Source organism: Anser anser, assembly GCF_964211835.1.
Source record: "Anser anser genome assembly, chromosome: 7".
NCBI lineage: Eukaryota > Metazoa > Chordata > Aves > Anseriformes > Anatidae > Anser > Anser anser.
In genome coordinates this window covers 6522421-6548938 of record NC_139727.1, presented here as the reverse complement: position 1 = coordinate 6548938, position 26518 = coordinate 6522421, and the positions used below count along the sequence as shown (strand labels likewise).

General features: G+C 35.6%; 1 protein-coding gene across 17 annotated transcripts in view; it reads left to right on the top strand.

Moving 5' to 3' along the window:
- KCNMA1 (potassium calcium-activated channel subfamily M alpha 1) overlaps positions 1 to 26518 on the top strand; it is a 472598-nt gene that overhangs the window by 193642 nt on the left and 252438 nt on the right. For all 17 annotated transcript variants that reach the window (XM_083843583.1, XM_083843584.1, XM_083843575.1 and 14 more), the window contains one exon: positions 26288 to 26349. In XM_083843583.1, coding sequence (XP_083699709.1) covers positions 26288 to 26349 — 62 coding nt within the window. The remainder of the gene's footprint in view (positions 1 to 26287; positions 26350 to 26518) is intronic.

Sequence of the window (26518 nt, the reverse complement as noted above, 5' to 3'; positions counted from 1 at the left end):
TTAAATTCAGACAGGCTCGGTGCAGTGACCACTTCCCTGGGGAGCCTGTTCCAGTGTGCAACCACCCTCTCTGTGAAGAACCCCCTCCTGATGTCGAGCCTAAATTTCCCCTGCCTCAGCTTAACCCCGTTCCCGCGGGTCCTGTCACTGGTGTTAATGGAGAAAAGGTCTCCTGCCTCTCGACACCCCCTTACGAGGAAGTTGTAGACTGTGATGAGGTCTCCCCTCAGCCTCCTCTTCTCCAGGCTGAACAGGCCCAGTGACCTCAGCCGTTCCTCGTACGTCTTCCCCTCCAGGCCTTTCACCATCTTCGTAGCCCTCCTCTGTACACTCTCCAACAGTTTCATGTCCTTTTTATACTGTGGTGCCCAGAACTGCACACAGTACTCGAGGTGAGGCCGCACCAGCGCAGAGTAGAGCGGGACAATCACCTCCCTTGACCTACTAGCGATGCCGTGCTTGATGCACCCCAGGACACGGTTGGCCCTCCTGGCCGCCAGGGCACACTGCTGGCTCATATTCAACTTGCTGTCTACCACGACCCCCAGATCCCTCTCTTCTAGGCTGCTCTCTAGCGTCTCATTGCCCAGTCTGTATGTGCAGCCAGGGTTTCCCCGTCCCAGGTGCAGGACCCCGCACTTGCTCTTATTGAACTTCATGCGGTTGGTGATCGCCCAGCTCTCCGACCTATCCAGATCCCTCTGCAAGGCCTTTCCACCCTCATTCGAGTCCACAACTCCTCCAAGTTTGGTGTCATCAGCAAACTTGCTCAAAATACCTTCTATTCCTACATCCAGATCGTTTATAAAAATATTGAAAAGTACCGGCCCTAAAATGGAGCCTTGAGGGACCCCACTGGTGACCGCCCGCCAGCCTGACGCAGCCCCATTTACCATAACCCTTTGGGCCCTGCCCGTTAGCCAATTGCTCACCCATCGTATGATGTTTTTATTTAGCTGTATGGTAGACATTTTGTCCAGTAGGATCCTATGGGAAACCGTGTCAAAAGCCTTGCTGAAGTCCAAAAAAATCACATCAGCTGGTTTCCCTTGGTCCATCATACGGGTGATCTTATCATAAAAGGAAATCAGGTTAGTTAGGCAGGACCTGCCCTTCACAAACCCATGCTGGCTGGGACCAATGACTGCTTTGTCCCCCAGGTGAGCCTCCATAAGTTTGAGAACCATCTTCTCCATGATTTTACCAGGCACTGACGTGAGACTGACAGGCCTGTAATTGCTAGGGTCTTCTTTCTGACCCTTCTTGTAAATCGGCACAACATTTGCCAGCTTCCAGTCTACCGGGACCTCTCCAAATTCCCAGGATCGTTGAAAAATAATTGATAATAAGTCTATAATAATAAGTCTATAATAATAAGTCTATAGCATTTGCCAGATCTCCTCCTTATGTTCAACTTAATAACCAAGTAACTGTTCTACTTTCCCCTTTTGTGTTCAACAAAAAGTAACCCAAGTCATTTTTTTCTTTTTTCTTTGTTATCTGAATAACAAAACCATACATCTTATTTCAAAGACATTATCAATTCACACTATTTTCAGTAAACCAAGTAGCTGTTGGGGATCCATTTTTTCAAATTTTATTTTGCAATTTATTAGGATTATTAAATAGTTGTATGTAGTCAATCAGTCTGTATTTTACTTCAAGCAGTCTGAAACCTAGTATTGCTTTTCGCTTGTTTTACAGCCATTATACATTGCTTAGTTAGCTTCCAACCTGTATTCTATATTAAACATCTAAATTGAGACTTAGGACTATCTATTTTAGGTTTCTTTTGTCTTTTCTAGCCATGTAAAAAGTATTTTTTTTTTATGTTTTGGTAATGACAAAACAATCCTTAAAAAAATAATCTGTAATTAGTGCAGCTTTCATGAATCTCAGAAATAGAATCAAAGAACTGTTCATTGGAAATGACTTCTGGAGGTCATCTAGTTCAGCGTCCTGCTTGAAGCTGAATAGTTGCTAACATGAGATTAGGTCAGCTGTGGTTTTATTTAACTGAGTCTTGAAAGCTTCCAAGGACGGAGATTTCATAAGCTCTGTGGGCAAACTGCTCCAGTGTAGCACTGTCCTCTTAAGGAAATTTTTTCTTAATGACTGTCAGTAGATATGTTAAGATGGTGAAATTGTTTGTAGCAAACAAAGTTTCAGTTTATTACAAGTATACACAATACAGTAAGTGGCTAATCACTTGTGTCATTATTCTTTTATGCAATCTGATTCTCTTCATGTAAACGTCTTATCATAAAATCATGAATAGATGGGAATTCCAATACTCACTAATGCCTGCTTAACCCTTCAATGTGTTCAAAGTGAAATTATCAGACTCTAGAAAGCTAAGACACTTCATTATTCTTAAATATTTTTTTCTCATTTGTTTTACTATATTATGGATGAATGAATTGTTTGAATTCACTTAAATGTTGTGAGTATTGAAATCTGACTCAGCGATTAATGGTTTAAAATTCTCTTGGCAGAAGTTGAAGTGTGGGTTGGAGGCAGAGAAAAAAAAAACATAGGGTGAGTGGAAAAAAAGCCACAGGAAGAAAGAGCTGGGAAGGAAAGAGAGATGCCAGTTAAAGTGAACACAGAATAAACATTGTATTGTCCATAGAGACCTACTTTTCAAGAGAGAGATTTCAGTTCCCGTCTTCATATTTAGCTACTCAAAAGTTTTAGTAAAGGAGAATTTAGTATTTATGCTCAAAGTAGATGAGATGAGGAATGTGTATTGATTCATTAAGGAAAACATTCATTCAGGAAAACATTTTACTGTTACTGCTGAGCAACTCTTACATTCTAACTTGTTTATTATCAACTATTATCAACTAAATTCAGCTTTGTCTTAGTGAAAGGTTGTAAACCTCTTTGTTAATCCCATTAGCTAGCTAATCTCTTAGTTAAGAACAACATGGTCTGATTATTGTTCTGATTATGTCCTTCTTTGTGCTGTGGAGCATTAGATAGTATTAAAAAAATAATAATTTTTTTTTTGCTTCCTAAACTCAATGCAAATGTTACATGATGAATTTTCATGGCATTCCAGTGAGATGAATAACTCAGAGGGAGAAACAGATGAGTTGGGAAATGGAAGAAACAACATGAATGGGAAGCCATGACTGACTGACTCAAAACTGTATGTCATCAACTGTGTTATCATTTCTGGAATCTAAATTGTTCTCTTTCTGCTCCTGAACTCATTAAGGAATAAAGTTCAGGAATCACTGAATCAGAATCTCCACCACTCCCCCTTAAAAGCAGTAAAATGGATTACCAAAACAAATTTAAATTGCAGTCAAAGTAATGTCAATCAAGCAAGTCCTGAAAATATGATAGTGAGTTTATTTATGTCCTGGCAGCCATTTTTTTCCACAGAAAGATGAAAAAAATCCTTTCTTCAATACGACAGGAATGCTGGAGGCAATTGGGAGATTAGAACTGGGGCTTTGGAAGACACAGTCCTGTTACAGTGCTTAGAGGTATGAAAATGTATCAGGGCTGGCTAATGCAAAGTTTTAAATAGACTGCAGCATCTTTGTTTTTCTAAACCAGTCTTATTTCTTACTGTCACATCTATATGTTAGTGTTGGGTAATGACCCATTTCTAATGTTTTGGGGTGACAAAAATGTACAACTTTGCAGTGAACATCAATGTAGAATATTCATGTAGGTTGAGTAGTTTATTTTTGTGGAGTGCATGCATGTGTGGATAGAAAAAAATACACATAAACACTTATCCATTCAAGTATTACATAGTATCTTCAAATTAATTCTGTTCCAGTAAGAAATTTGGTATGCTAAGTAGTATTTAAAAAGATGAAAGGTGGCAGTTGTCAGCAGGAGAGTGGTGCTCTTGCTTGCTTTTAATCTACCCTTTAAACTTGCTGTGAGACATTGCCATTATTCAGTTTGGATAACGCTGAAAGAATGTTATATTACTGTTACACATCCATTTGAACAGCATAGATGCTGTTTTCATGGCAGGATGTATCAGAACTATTCTTCAGAATATATCTGGTAGTACTGGGGTGCCAAATTTATTTTTATGAAAATCAGATAGAGTACTTCCAGTGATAGAGGGCAGATGGAATTTAAGATGTTTTAGATGCCTGACTATTTATTTAGTTTCTTGGGAAATTTTTGTTTGTGCTGTGCACTATGCTGCAATGGGGCTGCTGCCATCTAAACTATTTTAAGTAGAGCAGCTAGCTGAGTGAGATTGGCTTGGATATGGCCACATGGCAACAGAGGCATAGTTACAGGATTTAGGCTACTTACATATCCAGAAAACGGACATGTCCTCAGTTTTATTAACTAGGATCTCATTTTACACAGGCTGATATCAGAGCCCACATGAAATAAACTTCTGTTCACTATTAATTAACAATAAAAAAAAAGAGTTATACTAATATGGTAGTTGTCTTTGCCAGTAATTTCAGACTAGTCAAAGAAACACTTGCCTGATTCGGAAAAGCAGTCGAAAATGATGTGACACACAGATGATGCCAGAGTTTTTGTGTTCTCCAGTTGGCAGGTTGAAATATCAGGGAGCTTGGGGAGTTTTTGACAAGCTTCAAGGAGGTTATGTTGACAACCTCACTTACCTGGACTTATTAAAGCAGTTGGAACTCTGTACCGAAACAGAAAAAAACAGTTTGCATTTAGTGATGTTCTTATACACTGTGCACTGTAAAAGAAACTGAAATATTTCCTTACTGCCTTATAGTCAATTAAACCAGATTTAAAAACAAACAAACAACAAAAACAAACAAACAAAAAACACCAGATGTCCAGGTAAAATTTTCATTATAGAAAATGTTATTTCCCATTACTCCTAAAACAGTTAATTTTTCCCTGCTCTAAATAGAATATTGCATCCTGTCACCATGCCAATTTGCCATTGTTACATTTTCAGATTCAAAGGACATTGTTGCTGTCTGTCAAGAGACAATAGACATCAAGACTTTTCAGAGCAGGATACCTACTTAAATGGAAGGGAATGCCTCATTGATACCTAGTTGAAGTTTTGTTCATGCTAAAGCTAATCAATTACTTATTTTGTGTGAGGGACTTTTCAGAACTATTCTTGCAAGTACCCAAATATTAGCATGTGCTACTTACCAGGCTTTATTGACAATAAACTTCCCCCAAGGCTTCTGTGAAGACTGAGAGTCCTACACAAAATGATGTATCTATCCTTGAAGGAGTAGAGCACATGATGAACAGTTTGGTTAAAATTCAAGAATACTGCTTTGTCTCCTAACTCTTTAGTTAACTTGGGCTTTAATACCTTTCAAAAACAAGAATTTTTCCATCAAAGTCCACAACCTATTTCTCCTTCCCTCCTTCCCTCCTTCCCTCCACCACCTTAATTTAAAGAGTTTGCTTTGTATCTTGACTATGTTCAATAAAATAATTCTTGTCCTGCAGTATTTTGAATGACAATGGAATGCTGAGTTCCTATAGGTTCAGCCCTGCAGAGACTGAGGCTGAGTAGTACTTACGTCATTTGTATCAGGATGAAGTAGAAGAGATGGTGCTGATATTGCTAAAGGCCTCTGTTGAATAGTCTGTCAACAGTTGACTTTTTGAGGAGGGGAATTTCTCTTACTGTTTTGAGATCAGGATATACTGATGGCAAACCACATGTTTTGGGGGTGTGTCGAAGTAACTGTGTTCAAACCTCAAACTCTAATATGACGTCCTACCTCAGATTAACTAGGATGATTGCACTTTTCAACCCCACTTATTAGTCATTACATTCCTTTTAGCTTGTTTGTTTCCTTGGGCTATTGCTTTTGTCACTAATTATGCTGACAATCTGCAGTGAAGTTTTACTGGGAAATATTACAGGAGAAGACAAGGTAGCAGTTCATCTGAGCAGGTCAGGTTTTGGGACAGCTGATGAGTGATGAAAAGAAGGAAATCTGGCAGCTCGGACTGCCAAATTTCAATATAATTTGATAATCCTTACTTGCAGCTTTATTTGAAGGGAACATCTCATTCCCTTATAGACACTTTTCTCTCTCAGACTGCTAGTGGACTCAGCTACTTTCCTTATCCTCTTATTGTACATCTCTACCTCCTTAAGTGAGGATTCAGGGCTACTCTTCCCCCCAAAGTACGTATGGATTTCCTTCCTTACTATGTTACTGTGTGTGTATATGTTCAGATCCTGTTTTCCTAACTGGGTTCCTCCTAGCTCCACGGAGCACAGCAAGGCAGATTTGGTGTAGCCATGCATATGCTTTAGAAATCTACCACTTCTCAGTTCAGGACTAGTAACTACCTGCATGCAATTGCTGATCCGTGGCTCAGATAGGTATACAAATAATTACTGTGGATAAGAGTTCTTTCCCGTGTGGAAGCTCTTTTGTGAGAGGCAGGAAAAGCACATTTGCCACAAGTGGTTATGGCCAGTTATCAGTCAGTAAGGAAGCAAGGGGCCAGATAAGATTCCTCCAGGCTGACAGTCAGATGTTGTCCCTAGTGTTAACTCAAGAGGCCAGGCACACACATTTAAAATAATCTGTGTATGTGTATGTGGAACACAAACCTTTCTGACTTCAAAGTCTGGACTTCTTTTATGAAGAGAAGAAAATGTTTGTGCCAAAAAGGTGGGAGAGTAGAAGGCAATAAAAGAAAGGTAAACAGAACCTGTCAGGAAAAATATTACTGGAAGTGCTGGTAGATGATGGGCTGCCCCTTCTTTCCAGGTCATGGAGTGTAATTTGAGATGACAAGACAGTTGCTAAAAGTAAATTATGTTGGTATGGGGTAAAATTCTGTGGATATTTTTACTTTTTAAAGTTTTATAAAGGCTTAGAAGATATTTGCCAGTGTGTGCTTCAGTTGAATACTGCTTGTCAGAGACATGACATAAGAATAGAAATACTGTTGGCCGTTCAGTCAAAATTCAAGTTGAGTCTCTCAGAGGAACTGGAACTTCAATGTTATTCCAAACATCACAAAAACAAACAAAATGAGTTTCTCTTTGCCAGCTATATGGAGTTCATAAAAAGGCATACACTGAAGCAGAATGTAGATGTGGTTTCATTCACATCATGGAAAGTGATCCTCTCCATGCATTATACATTAATTGCCTTGTTATGCTGTGACACCATATTGGAGCTGAGAACAATGAGCCAAACCTGATAATGTACTTTCCATTTTGTTACTTATTCACAAGATTCTTTGGAAGGTTTATTTATACACACACACACACACACACACCCTCATCCCGCCACCCCCAACAGCACTTTCCAGTGCTTGCTTTGGGAACAAAGCAGTAAACACTTAAAAATGTGAATTTTAATGAGCACCTTTGCAGAGTGGAAACTCACTGAGGAAGTTAGTTGTTGCTAGTTAGTAAATCAGAAAGCCCTTGAGAGGAAGATGCATTTCCAGATGGATAATACTTTAGCCGTAAAAAGCAGCTGCATTTCAAAACAAAGTAGAGGCTGTAAAAGAATAATTAGGCTGATGGAAATAGATAATGGGCCAGGTTATTTTTGTGACATCTAACAATGTGTTGCAATTAAAGTTTCATTTGCTACTATTTTAAATTTTGCACAAAGCAATAAATAATTTAATTTTCTTATTAAATAACCTTTATCTGTTTGAATACAATCATTTCTGAATCAATTTTGAGCATTTTTGAAATGCTCAAAATAATACTTTCTTTTCTACTCAAAATGCTACAGAAAAATATACACAAGATTTCACAACTGAAAAAACATGTGTTCTTGAGGAAAAAAGGGATGAAAACAGTTTATCCAACTGATTAATGTCAAAGAACAGTATTTTGTGCCGTAAGATTTACCTTTAACCATGCTTTAAGTATGCTTTCTGAACTGAATGATGCCATGAAGTCTGCTTGTCTCTATTCTTAAGTGAGAAAAATAACATAAATATTAATAATTTTTCAAGTTTTTTAAATGTTGAAATACTGTATTTGTTGCTGCTTATTTTTGTGCACCACTGATAGTATTTTTCAGTATTTGGGGGTTAATCTTTAAGAACTGAGCAAGTGTCCCATTTTGATACTGCTGAACATGGAAAATTTCTATCATCTTCAGCATCCAAACGTACAAGATTTTGTCTGTTCTGCATTTATTATTGTTGAATCTCTCAGCTTTACAGGCCTCTCCAAATTATTCTACTTCCAAGTAATCATACAAAACTGACAATGAAGGCATACAATATAATTGAACCAAAAAAAGAAGAAAAAGTTTTGATTAACAAGTTCACTTTTGGTTGATCGGTAATGAATGAAAAGTTGCTTCCTTATGGTGAAGAAAAATATACATAGGTGTATTATGTTGCAACTAAAGGAGCTCTCAAGTTTACACCTGCTGCACCTTTATTGCAGTGACGTTAAAAAGCTGACTAATGTGTGCTGCTATGCTGTTTATCATTAAAGCTTGAAGCTGTCATACCACTGAAAAAGGATAATGAAGCTGGATGAGAGTAAGTTGATGGTTCAAACTGGAGTTTGTTTTGGTACAGGAAAAAAGATAATCCAGATTCTCTCAAATTCATTGTTATTTGAAGTGGAAATTGATGTTTGAAGTGAGTTTTGGCTGAACATATAAGATGCAGAATGAATTCAAAATAAGCACAAAACTAATTTTTTTTTTTTTTTTTTTTTTTAATGTGCCTACTTTTTAAGAAATAACTTCAGTTCTCACACAGCTAAAGTGAATTGTGGTCTTCCAGCAGGAAGTTCAAATGTAATAAGTCACAGACTCAAGATGCATCTCGTTGCACAAAGACCAGCAGAGAACTACCTGGATCTTTAACAAAGTGCCAGAACAGTTTTTAAAGTACAGTATTCATGCAAAAAGTTGTATGGCCTACATTTCAACTATGTCAGCCCACATGGTATGAAAGGAATAGTGTGATGAAAATGTGCATGCTATAAACAGAAAAATTTAAGAGGTGTGGGATTTTGAAGCTAAATAGAAGCTAATGTGGCTGGGCAAATTCCACTTGCTCTTGTTTAGCTCTGTCTGTGCGTTGCGTCTTGTCTTCGCCAGACACAGCCTACCTTATGTGCTGCAAAGAGGGCAGTGGATCTGAACTTGAGAGCAGTCTATGTATTTCCAATAGGGCCACCTGACTATGCAATTGTAAATTTACCCTCAAAGCCATGGAATTGTGATATTGTGCCTCTAGAACCTAAAATATTTAAACAGAATTGTTATTTGTGGAGAACTCAATAATGTGGTAGAGAGAGTTTTCTGCAGTGTGCTAGAGAAAGCCATCTGCTATTCAAATATAGGTAAGTCTTAGAGAATTCTGAGATCTATATACTGGAAGATTATCATCTCACAGAAATTGAGGTAAATGTAAGGGAATGGAAACGTTTATCCAGGTTTACAGTAATACCGATCATGAACTGTCATCTCTAGTCAGAGCTTGGAAATCTGCAAAGTCCCATGACTTCTTGTCTGTCAGAGCCTCCTTTAAAGCATTATTTCAAATTCTCCTTTGATTTCTGCGTCACAGATAAGCAACTTGAGTTGCTTTAGTGGAAGACAAGCATTTTTGTCCATTAAAATGTTTTCTATAATTGTAAAAAAGATGAAAGTGTGTTTTTTATCAGCCTGCTAGAGGCAGTGTTTTGAGGACACGAACAAATACAAAGTAAGCAAAACTAAGATTATAAAATCCTGATACTTTCAGGTTGTCAACATGAAAAAGCACTATTCCTATGCTGAAAACACTTTGTTTTGGCATCACAGAGTAATAATGATTTCTCTCTCTGTTGCTATTATTATTATTTTTACTATGAAAAAGGATAGCAATGCACTTATTTAATGTACATCCTTCTTCTCTAGTTTGTGCTTGCATCAGGGGACTATATTGATTTGGCCCCAGTGTTTAAAAGAGAAAACTCCTATAACTGAATGCTAAAGACTCCTAAAGACTGGATTTTCAGAAGTGCTTGGATACAAACATTGCCAAGCGTTTTTTAGCGTCAAGATTATTTGAAATGGGGGATGATTCACATGAAAATCTGCCCACCTTTTTAAAAAGCCTAAACTGAATTAGTTACTAACCTTAAATATCTGGCCTGATAGCACTACAGAGAGTTTGGTCATTCTAATTTACCTTTCTATTCCTCCAGGACTGCTAACTATTATATATATATATTTAAATAAAGCTTATGCTTTATTAAATATACTTTCTAGATAAAAATATACTTAGTATTTTGAGGAATTAAACAAAAACAACCCCAAATATAAAAAGTATGATTTCTATGTAAACTTTGGTATTTCTGGAGGACATGTGAGTTATTGTATGGTATACCTTGAATTTGTTTGGTCATTGAAGGAATACTTTTTCTAGTTAGATCTCAGTTGTGCTGTTGCTAGTCACATTACTACTCCCACATGTTCTTTGACTCTTTGATGCAACTTTGATGCATACTAAAGTATTAGGACTGAAAGCTCTCGGATTACCGATACCACATATGCCTATATGACTTTCAGACTGAAGTTGCTTTTGATGGGACTAGCACTGCTCTGTCAGATTCTGTGTGCAGATCAATAGAACTCATTGTTTATCTGGCAGTCAGCCTCTATTGCCTTTTGTTTATCTTTATACCAATTTATTTACTTTATTTATAATGCCATTTATTTAGCACTAGAAAACTTCATGTGATTGCACTTGGAATAAAAAAATGGAACAAAGGGAATAGTAAAGCTTTTTATTATATTTGCTTTGTAACTAGTGGAAAATAATGAACATTTCTACTGGTATGTTGTGACTAGAATAACAAATTATTTAAAAATTCATTATACTTGGTCTTAAGGAAGGTTCTTGTGTTATGAACTTGCACCTTTTTGTATTGAGTTATGAAGTTTCTCTAAATTTAATTAGAATAAATTCTAAATTTCTAAAAGAAATATCCTAAACTCCACTACAATTTTTTCCTCTGTGTATTTTCAGAATTCATAGTTTTTCACTTTTGGAAAATTGAAATATTTAGTCGCTAAAGAGGGGACGTACTGAGTAGGATGAGATTCTGGTGTATTTGAAATTTAGTTACTAATATTAATGAATACATATTAGCCTTGTGAGATAAAGAAAATGAATGTGATCTAGTGATGTAAGGCTTTATCATCATTCACCTCAATTTCCTGGCTAGAAATTCTTATTACTTGCTGTATTATTATTATTATTATTTTTTCCAGAAACTTTTGTAGTGTCAAAAAGGGAGCTAATTGGTGATGCAGGACCTATGCTGTTGATATCCTATGAAGTATAATATAACTTCTTAAATGTCAAACTCCCAGAATTTTGTTTGAAGTGATTGGATTCACTTTATATACCTTTTCAGTGGAGGGGTTGTATCATAAACTTAGCTGTGCAAAGAAAACCCCCAAATTCAAACCCCATAATCAGCCTAATACAGTTTATAGAAATCTGATTAAAACGGAGAACTACTTATCAAAGTTTTGTGCTGAAGGAGGCAGTAGACTCTTTAATTTGTTCCACAGCAAGTGAAGCTGGGCTTTACCTTCTCGTCTTTTGGATAGTAAGGCATCACTGTTGTTTTTTTGGTGGTTTCATTGTCGTTTGTTCTGGTGAAATGGAGTCCTACATGATTTTCTAGCATCAGCAGAATGCCAGCGCTCATATTTTCTGTGGGGGAAAAAAAAAAAAAAAGGTTCATTGCCAAAATCAGATAAATGAGCAACACTGACAACTATAAAATAAAATAACATTTCTTCCTGTCACCTTTTACACAGAGCCCACTATTTACTCTTTGCTGGTTACTTTCTAACTTGGTCAAAACATATGTGTTTGTATAAAGAGGTATACATTTACAGAAGAGCAACTTATGTTCACACTCACATATATTACAAATATATGTTTAAACACATTTGCAATTTTGGTTCAGAGAGTTATCAGAGAAGTAAAACATCATCTGCCATGGATTTGGACAGAGGTGTTTTGAGCTGTAAGACAGGTCTGAACGTCAGGACACACTTGGCTCAGTGTTTGTTTCCTTGACACAAAATTGTTCAGGAATGCATTTTGAGTCCTTGAAGCAGGTATACTCAAATATGCTTAGACATTTTAGGCCAAAGATAAAAACAACTTGATAAATTTTGTATCTTTTACAAGACTGCAAAATCTAAAAGTCACAGGAGTAACCAACTTATATTTACACCTGAGTTATACAACTTAATCTATCTAATAATACTGAGATAAATTACCATGTGGTACCTTTTGCACTGTCCCTAGGGATATATCTTTCCATAGGTCATTTTCTGAGCAACTCTGAACAGTAGTTCAAGAAAAAATTAATAGTCTGAATATTGTGTATATAGTACTAGGCAAAAAATAAAGGTAGAAGGTAAGAATATAGAATCTCATTTGTAAAGACTTGTCCAGTTATGGAAAAAAAAAATGCTTTGGGATAAAAGCATGTTACTTAAAAAAACAAAACAAAACAAAAACAAAAAAAAAAAACAGGATGAAAGAAAAAGAGACTGAGAGGAGAGAAAGGAGACTACAAACTCCTCTCAGTAGCAGAGTAATTATAGCACTTATCTAGGTTGTGGGAAATATGTCATGTTCTTCTTCCATAGCATATTTAATTATTTACACAAAATAGAACATCTCAGACAAGAGGGATTAAGAAAGATGCAGCCAAAGCTCTTGTGTTCAGAGTCTGAGATTTAACACCCAATTCAGATTTTTCTTAATCTCTTGCATTTTAAGCAAATACCCTTCCCATTAACCATTGATTTCTCTGAAAGGAATAGAATTCTTCCCATATCTGATGAAATTCTCATCCTTATATGTATGCTTTAAACACGAAGCATTGTGTTTAATTGATTTTTTTTTCTTAAAAAGTAATGTAAAAATTAAGCAAATGCAAAATGTAAACATAAGCAAATCTGTTTTATGTGCAAATTTCCAGTTGGACATAAGTTGATTCCATCATCATATATAATCATATGTATTAAAGCATTCTTTATTTCTTGCTATTTATGAGCAGAGAAGTGCAATTCTATAGTAACCTAATTATGTTGGTGCTCCATCTTTTCTATTTTTTGTTTTCCAGTCATCTACCTCTTTAGTAAGAAAGAGGTAATTTGAAGCAATATATTTTGACAATTATTTTTCTCCCAGAAAACTTAACATTACTGTTACATTTTAGATATTCAAAATTTCTTTGTCTCTTACTGTGATAGTTTATATTGTTATTCTTGATTCAAGAATTGCAGAGAACTGCCACTATTTGCTAATAATTTACTGCTGTAGGAGGACATAAATTGTTGCTATAAATTTAAAACACACACAGTAAACTTGGTGTTAAATTTTGAATTGGGTAGCTTTTTAGATGATTTCACTTTTACATGTTAAACTCGTGGATTTCAGCCATTAAAGTGGTTCACTCTGATTAAAGGTTCTTACTTTTATAACTAGATGTGCTGATTTTGTGTGTGTGATTTGTAATGAAATCTGAAATATTCATATTATCATAGCTCAGGAAACAGGGACATAAAATGAAATGACAGACCAAACTGATACATTTGGCAAGACACATTAAAAACTTCAATAAGTTTTGGTTTATTTAACATAATTATGATGCTATGAAGGAGGACAATGTTTCTATGTGTTTATCAAACATGCTGATAAGAACTTAGCTCAGATACTTCTTATCAGCTTTTAATCCTGTTTTAAAAAACTCTGATTTCTAACACAGCACATTTCTGGCCTCTGTTTTCTTGAAGATACCTTTCAAAACATGAACTGATCATAAATGAATGTCATAACTACTTGTGTTTGCAGATGTAAGACAGTGAAATAATGACTGCTGTTTTTTAGTCAATAGAGGGACTCTGCTTAAATTTTGTTGAATTTGTTCTGAGAAAATACATGAAGAGTTAACACAATCTAAACAGGTGCTCTGTATTTTCAGTGCAGTGGTCATTTGTTTCTAGTCCAGCAAGGAACTGGAGCAAAGGCAAGACAGCTTGTTCAGTAAATTTGCAGCTTATACCTCTGCTGCCAGTGGCAGAATGCCTGTTCCAGGGTTTCCTTGTCAGTACAAGCAGTTCGTGTCACCCATTCTAACAAAGGCTTTGTTCATTCACAAAAGCTCATCCTCCTGGCTGTGTTTTACATTGTGGAATAGCCCTGCAGCATTATGTTGTGGAATAGCCCTGCAGCATGTTCTGGGTACTAGTGACATCCTACTGTGGCTTTTGTATTTAAGAAAAAGCTGCAGCTTTAAAGTCAGATATATAAGCAGATATGGATGTGTTTGGTCTTCCTGGTGTTTTAATATATCTGGAACAAAGAAAACAAAGTATGTCTTGAGAAACTGCTTAAACAAGAGACTTCCAAGGAATACATCAGTAGTGCTGGCAATCATGTTAATTAATCAGTAGGTGGACTTCCTTTCTGAGTCAGCAGTGTTTAGCAGCCTTGGCACACTTTTACATAGGTCTTTGTCATAAGATTTTTTTGATCAAAGAGGATTTCTGAGGTTTTAGGCAATCAACAAAAGGAATTTTAACTTAATTTAATGTTTGAAATTATGAACGTTGAAAGCTTTTTCTTCCATCTCTGTTAGGGAGTCACAGAGGAAGCATGTCAGTCAAGGTGTCAAGAAAAAATTATTGCTATTATGCTATTAGAACATGATAGCATTTGTTTTTGTGCCTTGTCATCAGCAGAAAATAACTATTTCTCATATATTGGATTGGTACAAGTGTGTGTTTTCTTTTTTTTTTTTTTTTAATTTTCATTAGACTACATTTGACATTATTCTTCTAGCCACTACTGTATAGTTTTGAAAGCTAAGGGTAGTAAACAAGGATATTGGAGAGAGTTAAACTCGAAGTTGTTTCTACAAGCCTTTTATCACCTGATTATTGGATCTTATTTTTCAATCACACTAAAAATGCTCATAAAAAAAAGCTTTCAGTTTTAGAATTATAGCCACAGAGCAACATTGAAACATTCACTTGAAGAAGTTTGCTAAATAAATCAGTCTTTGTGTCCTTACAAAGAAACTGCTCTTCTTTCCCTCCTAGCCCTCAGAAAATAGACAAAATATTCACCATAAGTAGACGTTTATTGTGGAAAAATAACATTTTGCCTTCGCTGGATACATCATTGTAATATTTATTTTTTGCATTAGATCTTCAGTGATAGTTTTAAAACAATGATTCTGTTTCATACCTTGTGTGGATTTCACAGCATTTGTCACATGTTGAATCATAATTCCAAATTATTCTGAAAACATACCATCAGCATTTCCTTGATGATTAGAGCATGAAAATTTCTGATGCCTGTACTTAAGGGTATCAAAAGCTTCCACACCTTTCTCTGAAATGTGAAGAAACCTGCATGTAAGAATACAGCCTTCCATCAAATTGTGAACCAAGTTTCACCTGTAGTAGCATATAATTATACTTGTGCATATTATATATAAAATAAAAGAAAAACTTACGGTCATGTATTTTAAAGGAGTAGAAATCACTACATGAACATTTTTTCAGTTTACTTCCAAAGCCTGTAAAAGTGACTTTCTTAACACAAGGGAATGCTTTGCCATAAACCAAGATCACCATGATCCTGAAAATTTGATTGCTTTAGGTTTAGCTGCTCCAATGAAATTGTTAAATTTTATTGTGTAATTACATAGAGATCTTAGAGATCTCTATCTAATTAATGAATGTGTCAAAGAATTTATTGACAGGCTTTTCAGTTCAAATTTGTCTAAAAACAAAAGAGCTCACATTGTCTATACTGACGTTGCCATGGGAAAATGGGAGTTCTGGTTAGAGCTATATTTTTAAATAACCGCTTGAAAATTTTGCTGTTTTCAGATAAGTTGAAATATAATGCTCTTGTATAGACTTATCTCAGACATCTTAAGTCTATACAATGACCAAAATTTAATAAATATACTGCTACAATTTGTAGTCACTGCTCACACTGTTGCTTTCTCCACTTTTTTCTTTTATATGCTAATTAAAGACATCTTTTTGTCTTTCCAAATTCTCACATAAGGCTGGATAATTAAGTAGGTTGATCAAAAATCATCAAAATGATCAAAAAAGTCAAATTTTCAGTCTTTAAAGCAGATTGGTATGAGAGATGCTTTCTTGTGTCTATCAGTCAAAGCTGTCAATTTCAGCGAAACAAATGAAGGACAAACAATATGAGAGAAAAAAAAAAAGATGAAGAACAAGCTAAAATAAAACAAATCCTTGCAAAGCTGTCTTTCAGAACTACTGTGTTGTTCAACTGCCTCAACAGGTTTCCACCATCCTATTTAGCAGGGTTTCTTTGCATTGATTTTGTTCACTGATGTCTGGTGTTTGGTATTTCATTTAATTGCCACAGGAAAGCTACTGAAGTAACTGACAGTAAGCTGTGTCTGATCAATGACCAGACCATGTGAATCAAGATACAGTGAGCTCCAGATCATGCAAGTCTCTGAAGATATCATTGTCCCTATTAAGAAGTCATGTTGGTGTTGGCTACGTCTCTTTAGAAGTCTGTGGAAGAGCTATGGGTTTTCCTAGACTTAAAGTAGTACTTGACCAATGAATACAAGGCTTCATTCATTTGCAGATATTAGCACTTGTTATACTCTATGTACCATTCTGGAAATGGAAGTGGAAATATTACAGTTCTGGAAAACATCCTTATAATTACAGAAGATATTTATATAAATTAAGTAATGTTAAAGGAGAGATAAGAGCTCTAATGGTGAGTACTGCAGCAGCAAACTGTTTTTGCAGTTCATCAGATGTATTTAGCAGTGGTTCTTTTCCCTGAGTCTGAGGACTGTCTTGTTTTTAATATGTTTTAAAGTACATTTTTTGACAGGTGTTCAAGTGCTTTTTTTATATATAATGAATGATTTGACCATTTCTTCTTCATTCAGTCTTCATAAGTTAAATTTCACTGGATTTTACTGAAATCAAGAACTTTCTATTTCCACTGTAGCTAAGGGCTCAATATTGGCTCTCAGCTACAGTCATGCTATGAGGAGCTTATAAAAAGGAAAATTGAGAAGAACAGTTTATAGATAACTGTAATCAACATATCTTTTTTGCTCAGTGTGACTATAGAGCCAGTCATGCATCCATTGGAAATCAGTGTGAGTTATGCTTGTAACATTATATATATATATAAGTTAATTTTATTTTTGTTGACATTAATGGATAATTTGGATGACTGATAGGTAATCAGGAGGAAGGGCTTTTTTTGGAGGAATTACATATATTATATATATATATAATATACATACATGTGATACTGTAAGTTTGGCATTTATCTCTAGAGAATGGCACAGTGTAACAGAAAGTACTATGTGGTTGTTTTTTTTTTGTTTGTTTGTTTTTTTAATAATGCAGTTAAATACTAGATTGGCAAAGCTGTATGTACTTTAATTGGTCATATTGCCAGGCACTCTCCCAGCAAACCTAATTAACTTCAAGCTACACAGCACCATTAACAGATGGGATTTTTTGTCTTGTATTTTTTTCACTAATTAGAAAATCTCACTCTTTTCAAATTTATGGATTAAACAGAAATTTTCATTTTATTGTCAATATGTCAGTGTAAAAGTAGAGGAAAAAAATAACTGCGTAATGAAAGGAAAAATAAAGGTGAAATGTGTTTTGCTTTATTAGAAGAAGCATGTACAGAACATGAAATGACAAACATATTTCTTTTAAGATTCCTCCTAAAATGAGTATGTGTGCATAAAATAAAAGCGTATTAAGGTAGTCTTTTACTTTGGTTCATTTCCTGCTTTGATTTTTCATGTTTCTGGGTCTGATGTTTACTTTAATGATTCTTTAATTCTGATCCAACAGCATCCCTTTAAAAGGAAAGACTTAATTTCAAGCAGTCTGCTCAAAGCAGTAGTCTGCTAAAGTGTATGTAAGTTGTATCTTTTGTTGGAGAGAGAACAAAAACCAGCTCATGGCAAACAGGCTGAATTTGCCTTTTTTTTTTTTTTTTCCTTTGGCCCAGAGGTGTTACCTATCTGACTCCTAATGACCTGTTATCTTAATTATTTACTACAGGTATGAATAGTTAAACAAGCTTGCAGTGATTCAGACCTTTGCTGTGCATCTTACCTGACCCGTTCAGATAATATTTATTTAGTTGCATTCAGTGTCCATGCCAAATGAAAACAAGAGGGAGAATCAGAAGCGTGGAGAGGTAAAGTAACATGCTGTAGTTCATATACCAAGTAAGAAGCCAAATTAGGGCTAATAACCAATTTTTCTGATTGCTTATGATTGTCAGCCAGAGCTTATGCTGACCTGTTTATTGCTGTTTAAGTCTTATTTTTATAATAAAATCCTTGCTATTAGTTTCCCTAGGTAAATTCACAGAGACTTTGCCTATTGGTTCATAAAGGTAGTCCCCTTCCACTTTTGTATAAACTTTTAGTTTTCTTAGTAAATAGAAAGCCTATTTGAACTTTGCTTTACAAGGGCAAAATTTATACAGCAGTTCTCATAAAGCTGATGAAGTTTTTAGTACTCGTTTTACTGCATGTTGGTGACCAGTTTATTTACTGTAGAATTTCATAGCTAATTAGCTTTGTAGTGCAATTTATTGTATAATAAAGCAGACACTGTAATTGAAAGGAAAGAATTTGCATGCAAATATTTGCAAGTCTTGGGGTTTCTGAGAAGATTATAATGTGGCCATCAAATTACAATGTTTGGATTTAGTGCTTTAATTGCATCAAACTGAAAACTAAGGGCTGGTAAATACTGGCTCTGAAGACTTAGGTGCTTTTGAGTATTTTCTGACTTCCCTAACAGGTGAGTTTGTTCACTGTCTAGCTTGGAGGTGCCTAGTTCCTTCCAGAATTAGGTTCTAAATCCTATGTGGCATTCAAAGTGTGGAAGAAATAGTAGAAATGTTTTGTTTAACTCCGCTGCCTGCCTTTTCTGCATGCAAAAGGGCAGGATCAATAAGTCACCAAGGCAGATGTACTAGCTAGCACACAATCCAGTGAACACATGCGTTAAGATTCATAGCTGTTAACATGTTTCTTGTCATCAGCAGCAGATGCTGACTGTAGAATTTGCTCTTGGGCTGTACTCATATATATATATCACTGCTGGTTCTTCATTCTGCTATGTCCCAGCAAGCACGGCTCTTTTACAGGGAGTATATTAGCTGCAAAATCTGTTCCCTATACTTGTGAATAACAGGTAAATGACAAGAAACTTCCTAGTTTCTTAGAAGTCTTTGAACTTTGTATTTATTATTTATTGGTTGAAGGAACAAGATGGAATCTTATTTTTCTCTCTTTATTATTTTATCACTAGGTTTCTCATCTAATTCCCCTGCTTCATGCTTCGCTTGTTTGTGATTTGCTGTTGTAAGGTGGCTCATGATGGCTGACATGTGGTTAGATATTTCTCTTTAAAAGAAGCTGACATTGTATGCAGTTGTTCCGGAAGGTATTAATTAGATATTAAGAGAGCATTTCGTCAATAAGAAGATGACCTTGTGAACCTTAATTTGGTAGAATGACTTCCCAAGAGCCCCTAGGAATTCATATCCTCACAGAGTAGATGGTGGAAAGTAATATTCCTAATGTTTTATACTTTTGCCTTCCTCATCTCACTTATTTATGCATTGGCCTGGGGGGGACCAGGTAGAGAAGTGGAGGCAGAAAAGCTGGACAGAGGCAATGTGTTTAAACCCAGAGAAAACTCAGTGTGAAGCTCTACCCAGAGCATGGTACTGTCCTACTCATGGATCTCAGATATACTCACTCCTGTCTCTACTCCTGTTTATCAGGGTATAGCCGAGAACGTCTCTAACAGAAATTCTCTACTAATTGTTATAAAAATGCATATTACATTTTATTTGTCTTGACAAGTCATGAAGTTCTGACGACCATTTTGTTGGATGAACTAACATGAATTACAGACACCACTATAAATTGGGGACTGCCTTGCTGGAAAGCAGTGAGTGGGAGAGGGACCTGGGGGTCCTGGTGGACAGCCAGATGACCATGCGCCAGCACTGTGCCCTTGTGGCCAAGAAGGCCAATGGCATCCTGGGGTGTATCAGAAGGGGTGTGGTTAGTAGATCGAGAGAGTTGTGTTCCTGCTCCAGCAGGGGGATTGGACTACATGATCTTTCTTATGATCTTTCAGGGTCCCTTCCAATCCCTAACATTCTGTGATTCTGTGAATTGTATAAATTTAACATCATGCAGCTGCTTTGATATGCTGTGATATATCCGCAGGGAATAATAATAATAAATCTTAATGAAGTGCTACCAAAAATGAGTGGAGAACACTGATTTTTGGAAAGTCTTTCTTATTATAGTAAACAGCTCTTTCTTCATCTGTATTTATAGTAACCTCAGAGATACTAATTGCTCAGCTGTTGATATCAGCTGCAATGCATAATTTCTTACCACTTTGCCTACATGGAATGCTTTCTGGATTTTGTTGTTTACATATAGGATATCAGTTAATGAGACATCAATTTAAGCAAGGCATTTTGGCTCTTTTGTGGTCTAGTCTTGCTCAAGTCTTACTTTTTTTGTACTACATTAGTTGTAAAGATGCTGGTGCACATCCTAGAGTCTGCAAATTAACATTGGATTGCCAAAGATCAAGTAATTCTTCCTTCTGAAATATAACTTGTAGCTGGTGTGTCCTTAGAAATGTAGGTTTCCGTTCCTAATAAATCCAGACAAATAAATTCTCTGTGTTTATAAAAGAAATACAATTGCCTTCCCTTCTTCTGGTCAAAGGAAGTTTATTTTGATATTTCAAGTGTGTAATTTTTCTCTCAAATTAGGCCAAAACCTCAGGCTATTGGAATGCTACTGATGAAAACTTTAGAATTACAAAATTAGTGGATCCTTGAGTTAACCAGGATGTAGCTTTGTGGTCATATGTTATGGTTTGTATTATCCTTAAGTAATTCAAATTATAAATGTTAATAGAACAATTTAATATATTATAAACAGTAAAGTTGGCGTAGGGGTCAAAAACGTAATCTTAGCATGGTAAGAGCTTCAGACACAGATTTCTGAAGAGCAGTGCACAATAAATTGTTGTAAGATAACAAAATAAGAACTTTTCCACCCTCTACAAAGCATAAAATGTTTTATTTTTTCACAAATACCCCCCCTCACCTCCCCAATATAATGAGGACCATATACTCTCTAGGGCCTCTGTAAACCTAGTGTTAAATAAAAGGTAATGGATGTCACATGAGATATTTCCATTCATTAGCTCTAAGACAAATCCAGTTCAGTCATCTTAGGGAAAAAAATAAAATTCAAAGAAGATGAAATATGTGTATCACACTACAAGTTTTCTACCCTGATGACATGAAAGAGAAAAGGGCTGTATTTCAGGAGCAGGGAAATAGTAAAAATGACTCTTTATGGGCAGAGATTGACAAGTTTGCCCTCAGGCACCCTCCAAGTAGATGGCTGAATGGCTTCTGCTGCCTGCCTACTGCATAGCATATATGGGAGATCTCATCCTGCCTCTGAGATATTGAAATAACCTATCTTGAAACAAATGCATAGCAAGAAGCACAAAATATGTCTTAAGTTCTTCAAAGACATCAAGTTCAACATATTATGTTCCCCCTCCACCCCAGAAACCTCTGTGCTGGTACGTTTACCATTGATATGCATTTACTTAAAAGATGTTCTTTGGATGTTCTCAATCTAGAATGCCAATAGTGTAATGTATGATCTTGAGTTGGAAAGCAAGGGATATATTTCATCTACTTTATCTATGTGTGTGTATAGATGTGTGTGTGTATGTAAATAGATATGTTATGTTTTAATTTAGTATTCAGAATACCAGAAAGTTTATTCATAGGAATAGTTCATAGAAACCATTAGAAAGAAAAAAGAACAGAGGAGTACAGAGTATGGGAACATGGAGAAAGAAGCCAATTTTAATTATTGTATGGTTTACTTTGTATAAGTCTTTATCAGAGACATGTCTATCAGTAATGTTTAGACCTATAGCACATTTGCTATATATAGGAAGAATTGGCAGGGAGAAGGAAAGGGAGAAGCAAACAGTGCTGTTTGAAGTATTTTACTTGGTTCCATATACAACCTGGAGGAAACATATGCAGTGAGATTGTAAATAATGAAGCTAGGATTTAGCTAGTGCAACAAATACCTTGAAAACTGTTGATATTTCTGGCTTATTTTTGATGTCAGATAGGTGTTTCTAAATTGTGTATGCAAATAATACTTCCTTCAAGATGAATTCATAGCTTTAGTGGGATTGTTATTCGACTGAAGTGCTACATGTGGATATACACATCAAAATGTAATTCAAGAACATCTCTGGTATTAACACTTCATTAGTAATTTAAAGGAACATAGACTGCTGTATAAGAGTACATAAGAAGTCCGGATTTGTGATATGATGTTTTTGATGCATTCATTGCAGGGTTGATGTGGAAAAAATGTTTCTACTCTAGAATCTTTACACTACTCATTACTGTGTATGTAATAATTATAACTCTTCTTTCTAATGTGAACAGCCTTTCCATTTTTCCATGCTTCTTCAGTAATGCCAGGACATGAGTTCAATGCAGTTGTAGAAGAAACAGTGCCACCCCTTGGATTATCATTATTATCCATCTGTTACATAGGTCTGGCCCTGGAAGGTGTGCCGAGCCCCTTTGGGGTTATCATGGCTTCATCCTAATAGTATTTGCTCAATGCCTATACTATCCCTGCAGCTTTGCTATGTTACTCTATTTTTATAAAATGTCATTTTTTTCCCCCCTTTTTCCCCTTTTATTTCCTGTGACTGTTCTTAGTGTGGATGCATGAAGTATCTCAAAAGAATAGTCAAAGATCTTCTGGGGCATCTTACCAGAATTGGAGAGAGCAAAATCTTTTTTACAGTTTTCTTTAAGTGGATTTTTTTTCTGGAGTTTGTCTGGGTTCTGCTTCAAAAAGGCAGTGTATACTTTTGTTGAACTCTGTCTGGATTTTCCTTAATTTTATTTTTAATGAAAAAAATAAGGATATGTAGCAACTATTCCATGTTTATTCTCCCTTTCTTTTAATCAGACTGATATTTATTTTTAACTCAATGCTAAATGCTTAGTCAGTGTAGCTGCTAGCATATGATTTCGCATTTCTCAATCTTAAACAAACAGTAATTTATTATAAATTAAAAGATTCTTTCCTTCCAGAGAGAAGCTATAATAGATGTGTAACAATTGCAGTGCTGTGCCAAATGCACTGGAATAATAAACAGAGCCAGCAAGCTTCTCCCCATGGCCTAGTTAACATGGCAGTAATTCACATACATATATGCTATTTCACTCCCTTAGTTTCTAGTTTCTGTGGGTTTGGGGTATCAATCTGTCTAGGTTTATACCTCTCTTCAAACATAATAAGTTCTCAAAAATAGATGTTGGCTCCCATGGAAAATCTTGCAAGGACTCAAATCTGAATTTAGACCTAAACTCAAAAATTGTCTCCCTGGATCTAAATAACCAGGTTACATTCAGCGTTTTTAGGTGGGAATACAGCTAAATAAACCTTGCATTTGAGACTCTATCAAATTGATTTATTTATCATGGAAGGGCATTAATTTTATTTTTATTTTAATATACCTTTAAAATGATTGATTCAGGCCCTTCTTTTTCCTCACACTTAGCATATTTGTGTTGAGCTCGATAACTCTGTCACTTAAGCAAATGAAAAGTGTGTTTCTCTGCTGGCAGGATAATAATGGAGTTTAAGATTCCATTTTCTTCTAATTCCCTTTCCGTGATTTTTGGGGACATTATGAATAGTAATGCCAGGTATGTGCATTGGGGTAGTAGAAGAGGAAGCAAGACTTGACTTAAAGTCAGGTGTATACTACAACAGGGGAACGGTGTAGTTGTTTTGTCATATCTCACTGGAGTAGCATGGGAATCAAGCGTCTTACAAAATTTAGATATTTGCATTTTAATGGAAGTTATATGAATTCTCATAGAACATTTAAATTCTTTAAGCATCTTGGAAGATCTTACCCAGGACTTATTTAACTTGATTTAAGCACCACAGTGATGATTATTGAGAGACTGGATATGATGAAAATGCAAGACTGGTATACAGTTATGCTGGTTTCATTACAGAGGTATCCTTTGGCTAGGAGGCAGTGACTGAATATTGTGACCTAAGACAAGTGAACAAGAAAATCAAAATCCATCTTTACTTTTGTACTTTGCAGAACTTGAAAGAATGAGAAGAGTAAGTCAGCTTCTTTCCTATTATGACAGCTTCAGAAAAAGGTGTTTTAACTTATATTTATTAAGAATTTTTCTATTTTTGAAAGTGTCTCGCTCTTTCAAAAATATGTTATTTAAATCTTTTCATCTCTAAAATGAAAATAAAAATACTTTTCTCTGGAATCCACGTGAAAAATAATCTCAAAACATAGAATACTATGTTGTGATTACTTAGCAAAAAAGAAAGATCTGCACAGAAAGCAAGCAAAACTGTGGCTGATGTCCTTTGACTGGGAAAAAAAGAAGTTAGCTTAATCATTATAATGAAATTTGTAGCTGGAAGAGAATTTCATTCCAAATCCTTCTAATATTTGGAGCGGAGGTGTTAGTGAATCATGGCTGGTTCAAGGATCTAGTGAGATAGTCTTTGGGAACTGATTTCTCTGTTCATTAGCCAAATGCAGTTCTAATAATTTCCAGTGCCAGCTTCTAGATCTGAAGCCTATATTGAATGAACAAATTTTTTTTTCATTGTCCATCTGTTCCTTGAACAGTTGCGATTGTCAAGAAAAGTAGCAATAGTGGTGGTAGTACACATTAGTGGTGATATTCATACAGATGAATAAATCTGTTTAGTCAGAACTCGACTGACATTGCTAGTTTATTTCACAAATATGGTTGTTTACATGATGTGGTTTTTAGCCATTTCTGACCTAAGAAGTTGTATTTTAACTGGGACTGTGAGGAGCTGCATGTCCCCTTAGTAGTACTCTGGTCTATCTGGTCTTGAACTACCAATGCTCTGGGTTTATCTTAAGGGATGTTACTTCTAAGCAGCTACTTGAGAAGTACCTGTCAGAAGACTCAAGAACATTCTGTTTTGATTCTGTAGGCCAGTAGATCAGATAAGAGTTGCAGGAGACATAATTTTTCATCTGTTTTGTATCTTCACTGTAGCAGACAGTATTTTTTTTTTCTGATTTCTTCCAATAAAATCATATTCTATCATACGAAAAATAGCTTATTGGATCCATGTTTTAAAATTCCAAATTACCCAGGGGATGGCATTGTTCAAGAGAATAAGCCTATCATTACCATATCAGACATCTAAGTTACAATGGGTACAGAAACTATTGTGTAGTTGATGATTTTTCAAGACAAAATTAGAATGCAGAAACTTCAGTTATGCTGTCCTGTGTAGATGCAGACCCACTTTGGGTAGGATGTGAAACTAAATGTTCCCAAAGTGCTAGAGCCAGTAGAATAGACAAATAGACTTTATGTTTGGGGGGGGAAAAAAAAAGTTAGATGTGATTCGTCCAGCTTCTGATGTACTAGGCAGAAGAGCAATTTCTACACAGCTAATAAGGGCTAGATGCCATACGTAACAAAATACATTTGTTCAAAAAATTCAACAGATTTAAAAGGGGAAAAATTGCCCTGGGTGTGTATACTTTGTATACAAGCTGCATCAAGCTATTATTTTTTAATATGTTTGGAAGTTAACTGGTGTTTTAGTGGACAAGAGTGCAAAGTAAATACATATTTTTACACAGCCTTATACATAACCGGTGGATTTCAAAAGCACGTTTATAAATGGAAATTCAGCATAATCTGTCATTGCTCTTGGTTTACCTACCATTGAGCAGGTGCTTTTTACTGTAGTCCTGAAAGACAGTTCTTTTAAACGTATACTGCAACTTTAATGGCATACAATGGGATTGCTGGCTATTCGAAATTTAAGATTCTAAGTTAGCAGAGGTTAGGATTTAAGACCTAATTGTCTACTGGATTGCCCTGCTCTGAGATTCGATGTGTTTGTGGCTCTTTTTCAATGCAAGAAAGCATTCTGTGATAATATATACTGTTTGAAATTCAAGGAGTAACAACCTTAATAGAGCAAATGACAGATGAAATAAAAAGAATACTATTTTATGATTTTTATTGTGTGTAGAAGAATAAATGTTTCACTTTAACACTGTTAATAATCACTCCTACTTTTCTTTTGTAGGTTGTCTTAGTCTTCGCTCTTAGTATTGGTGCTCTTGTAATATACTTCATAGATTCATCAAAGTGAGTATTCTAGAACATTTTCCTTTCTCTTCTTTCCTACTGCAATTATACATCTTTGAATTGCTCCATTAATCTACTTCAACTCTGTGTTTGATTTCATTGCCTGAGTGTGAAGAACTTTATAATGGTGCATGGTCTACCAAATAACTCAAAGATGGGAAAAATATCC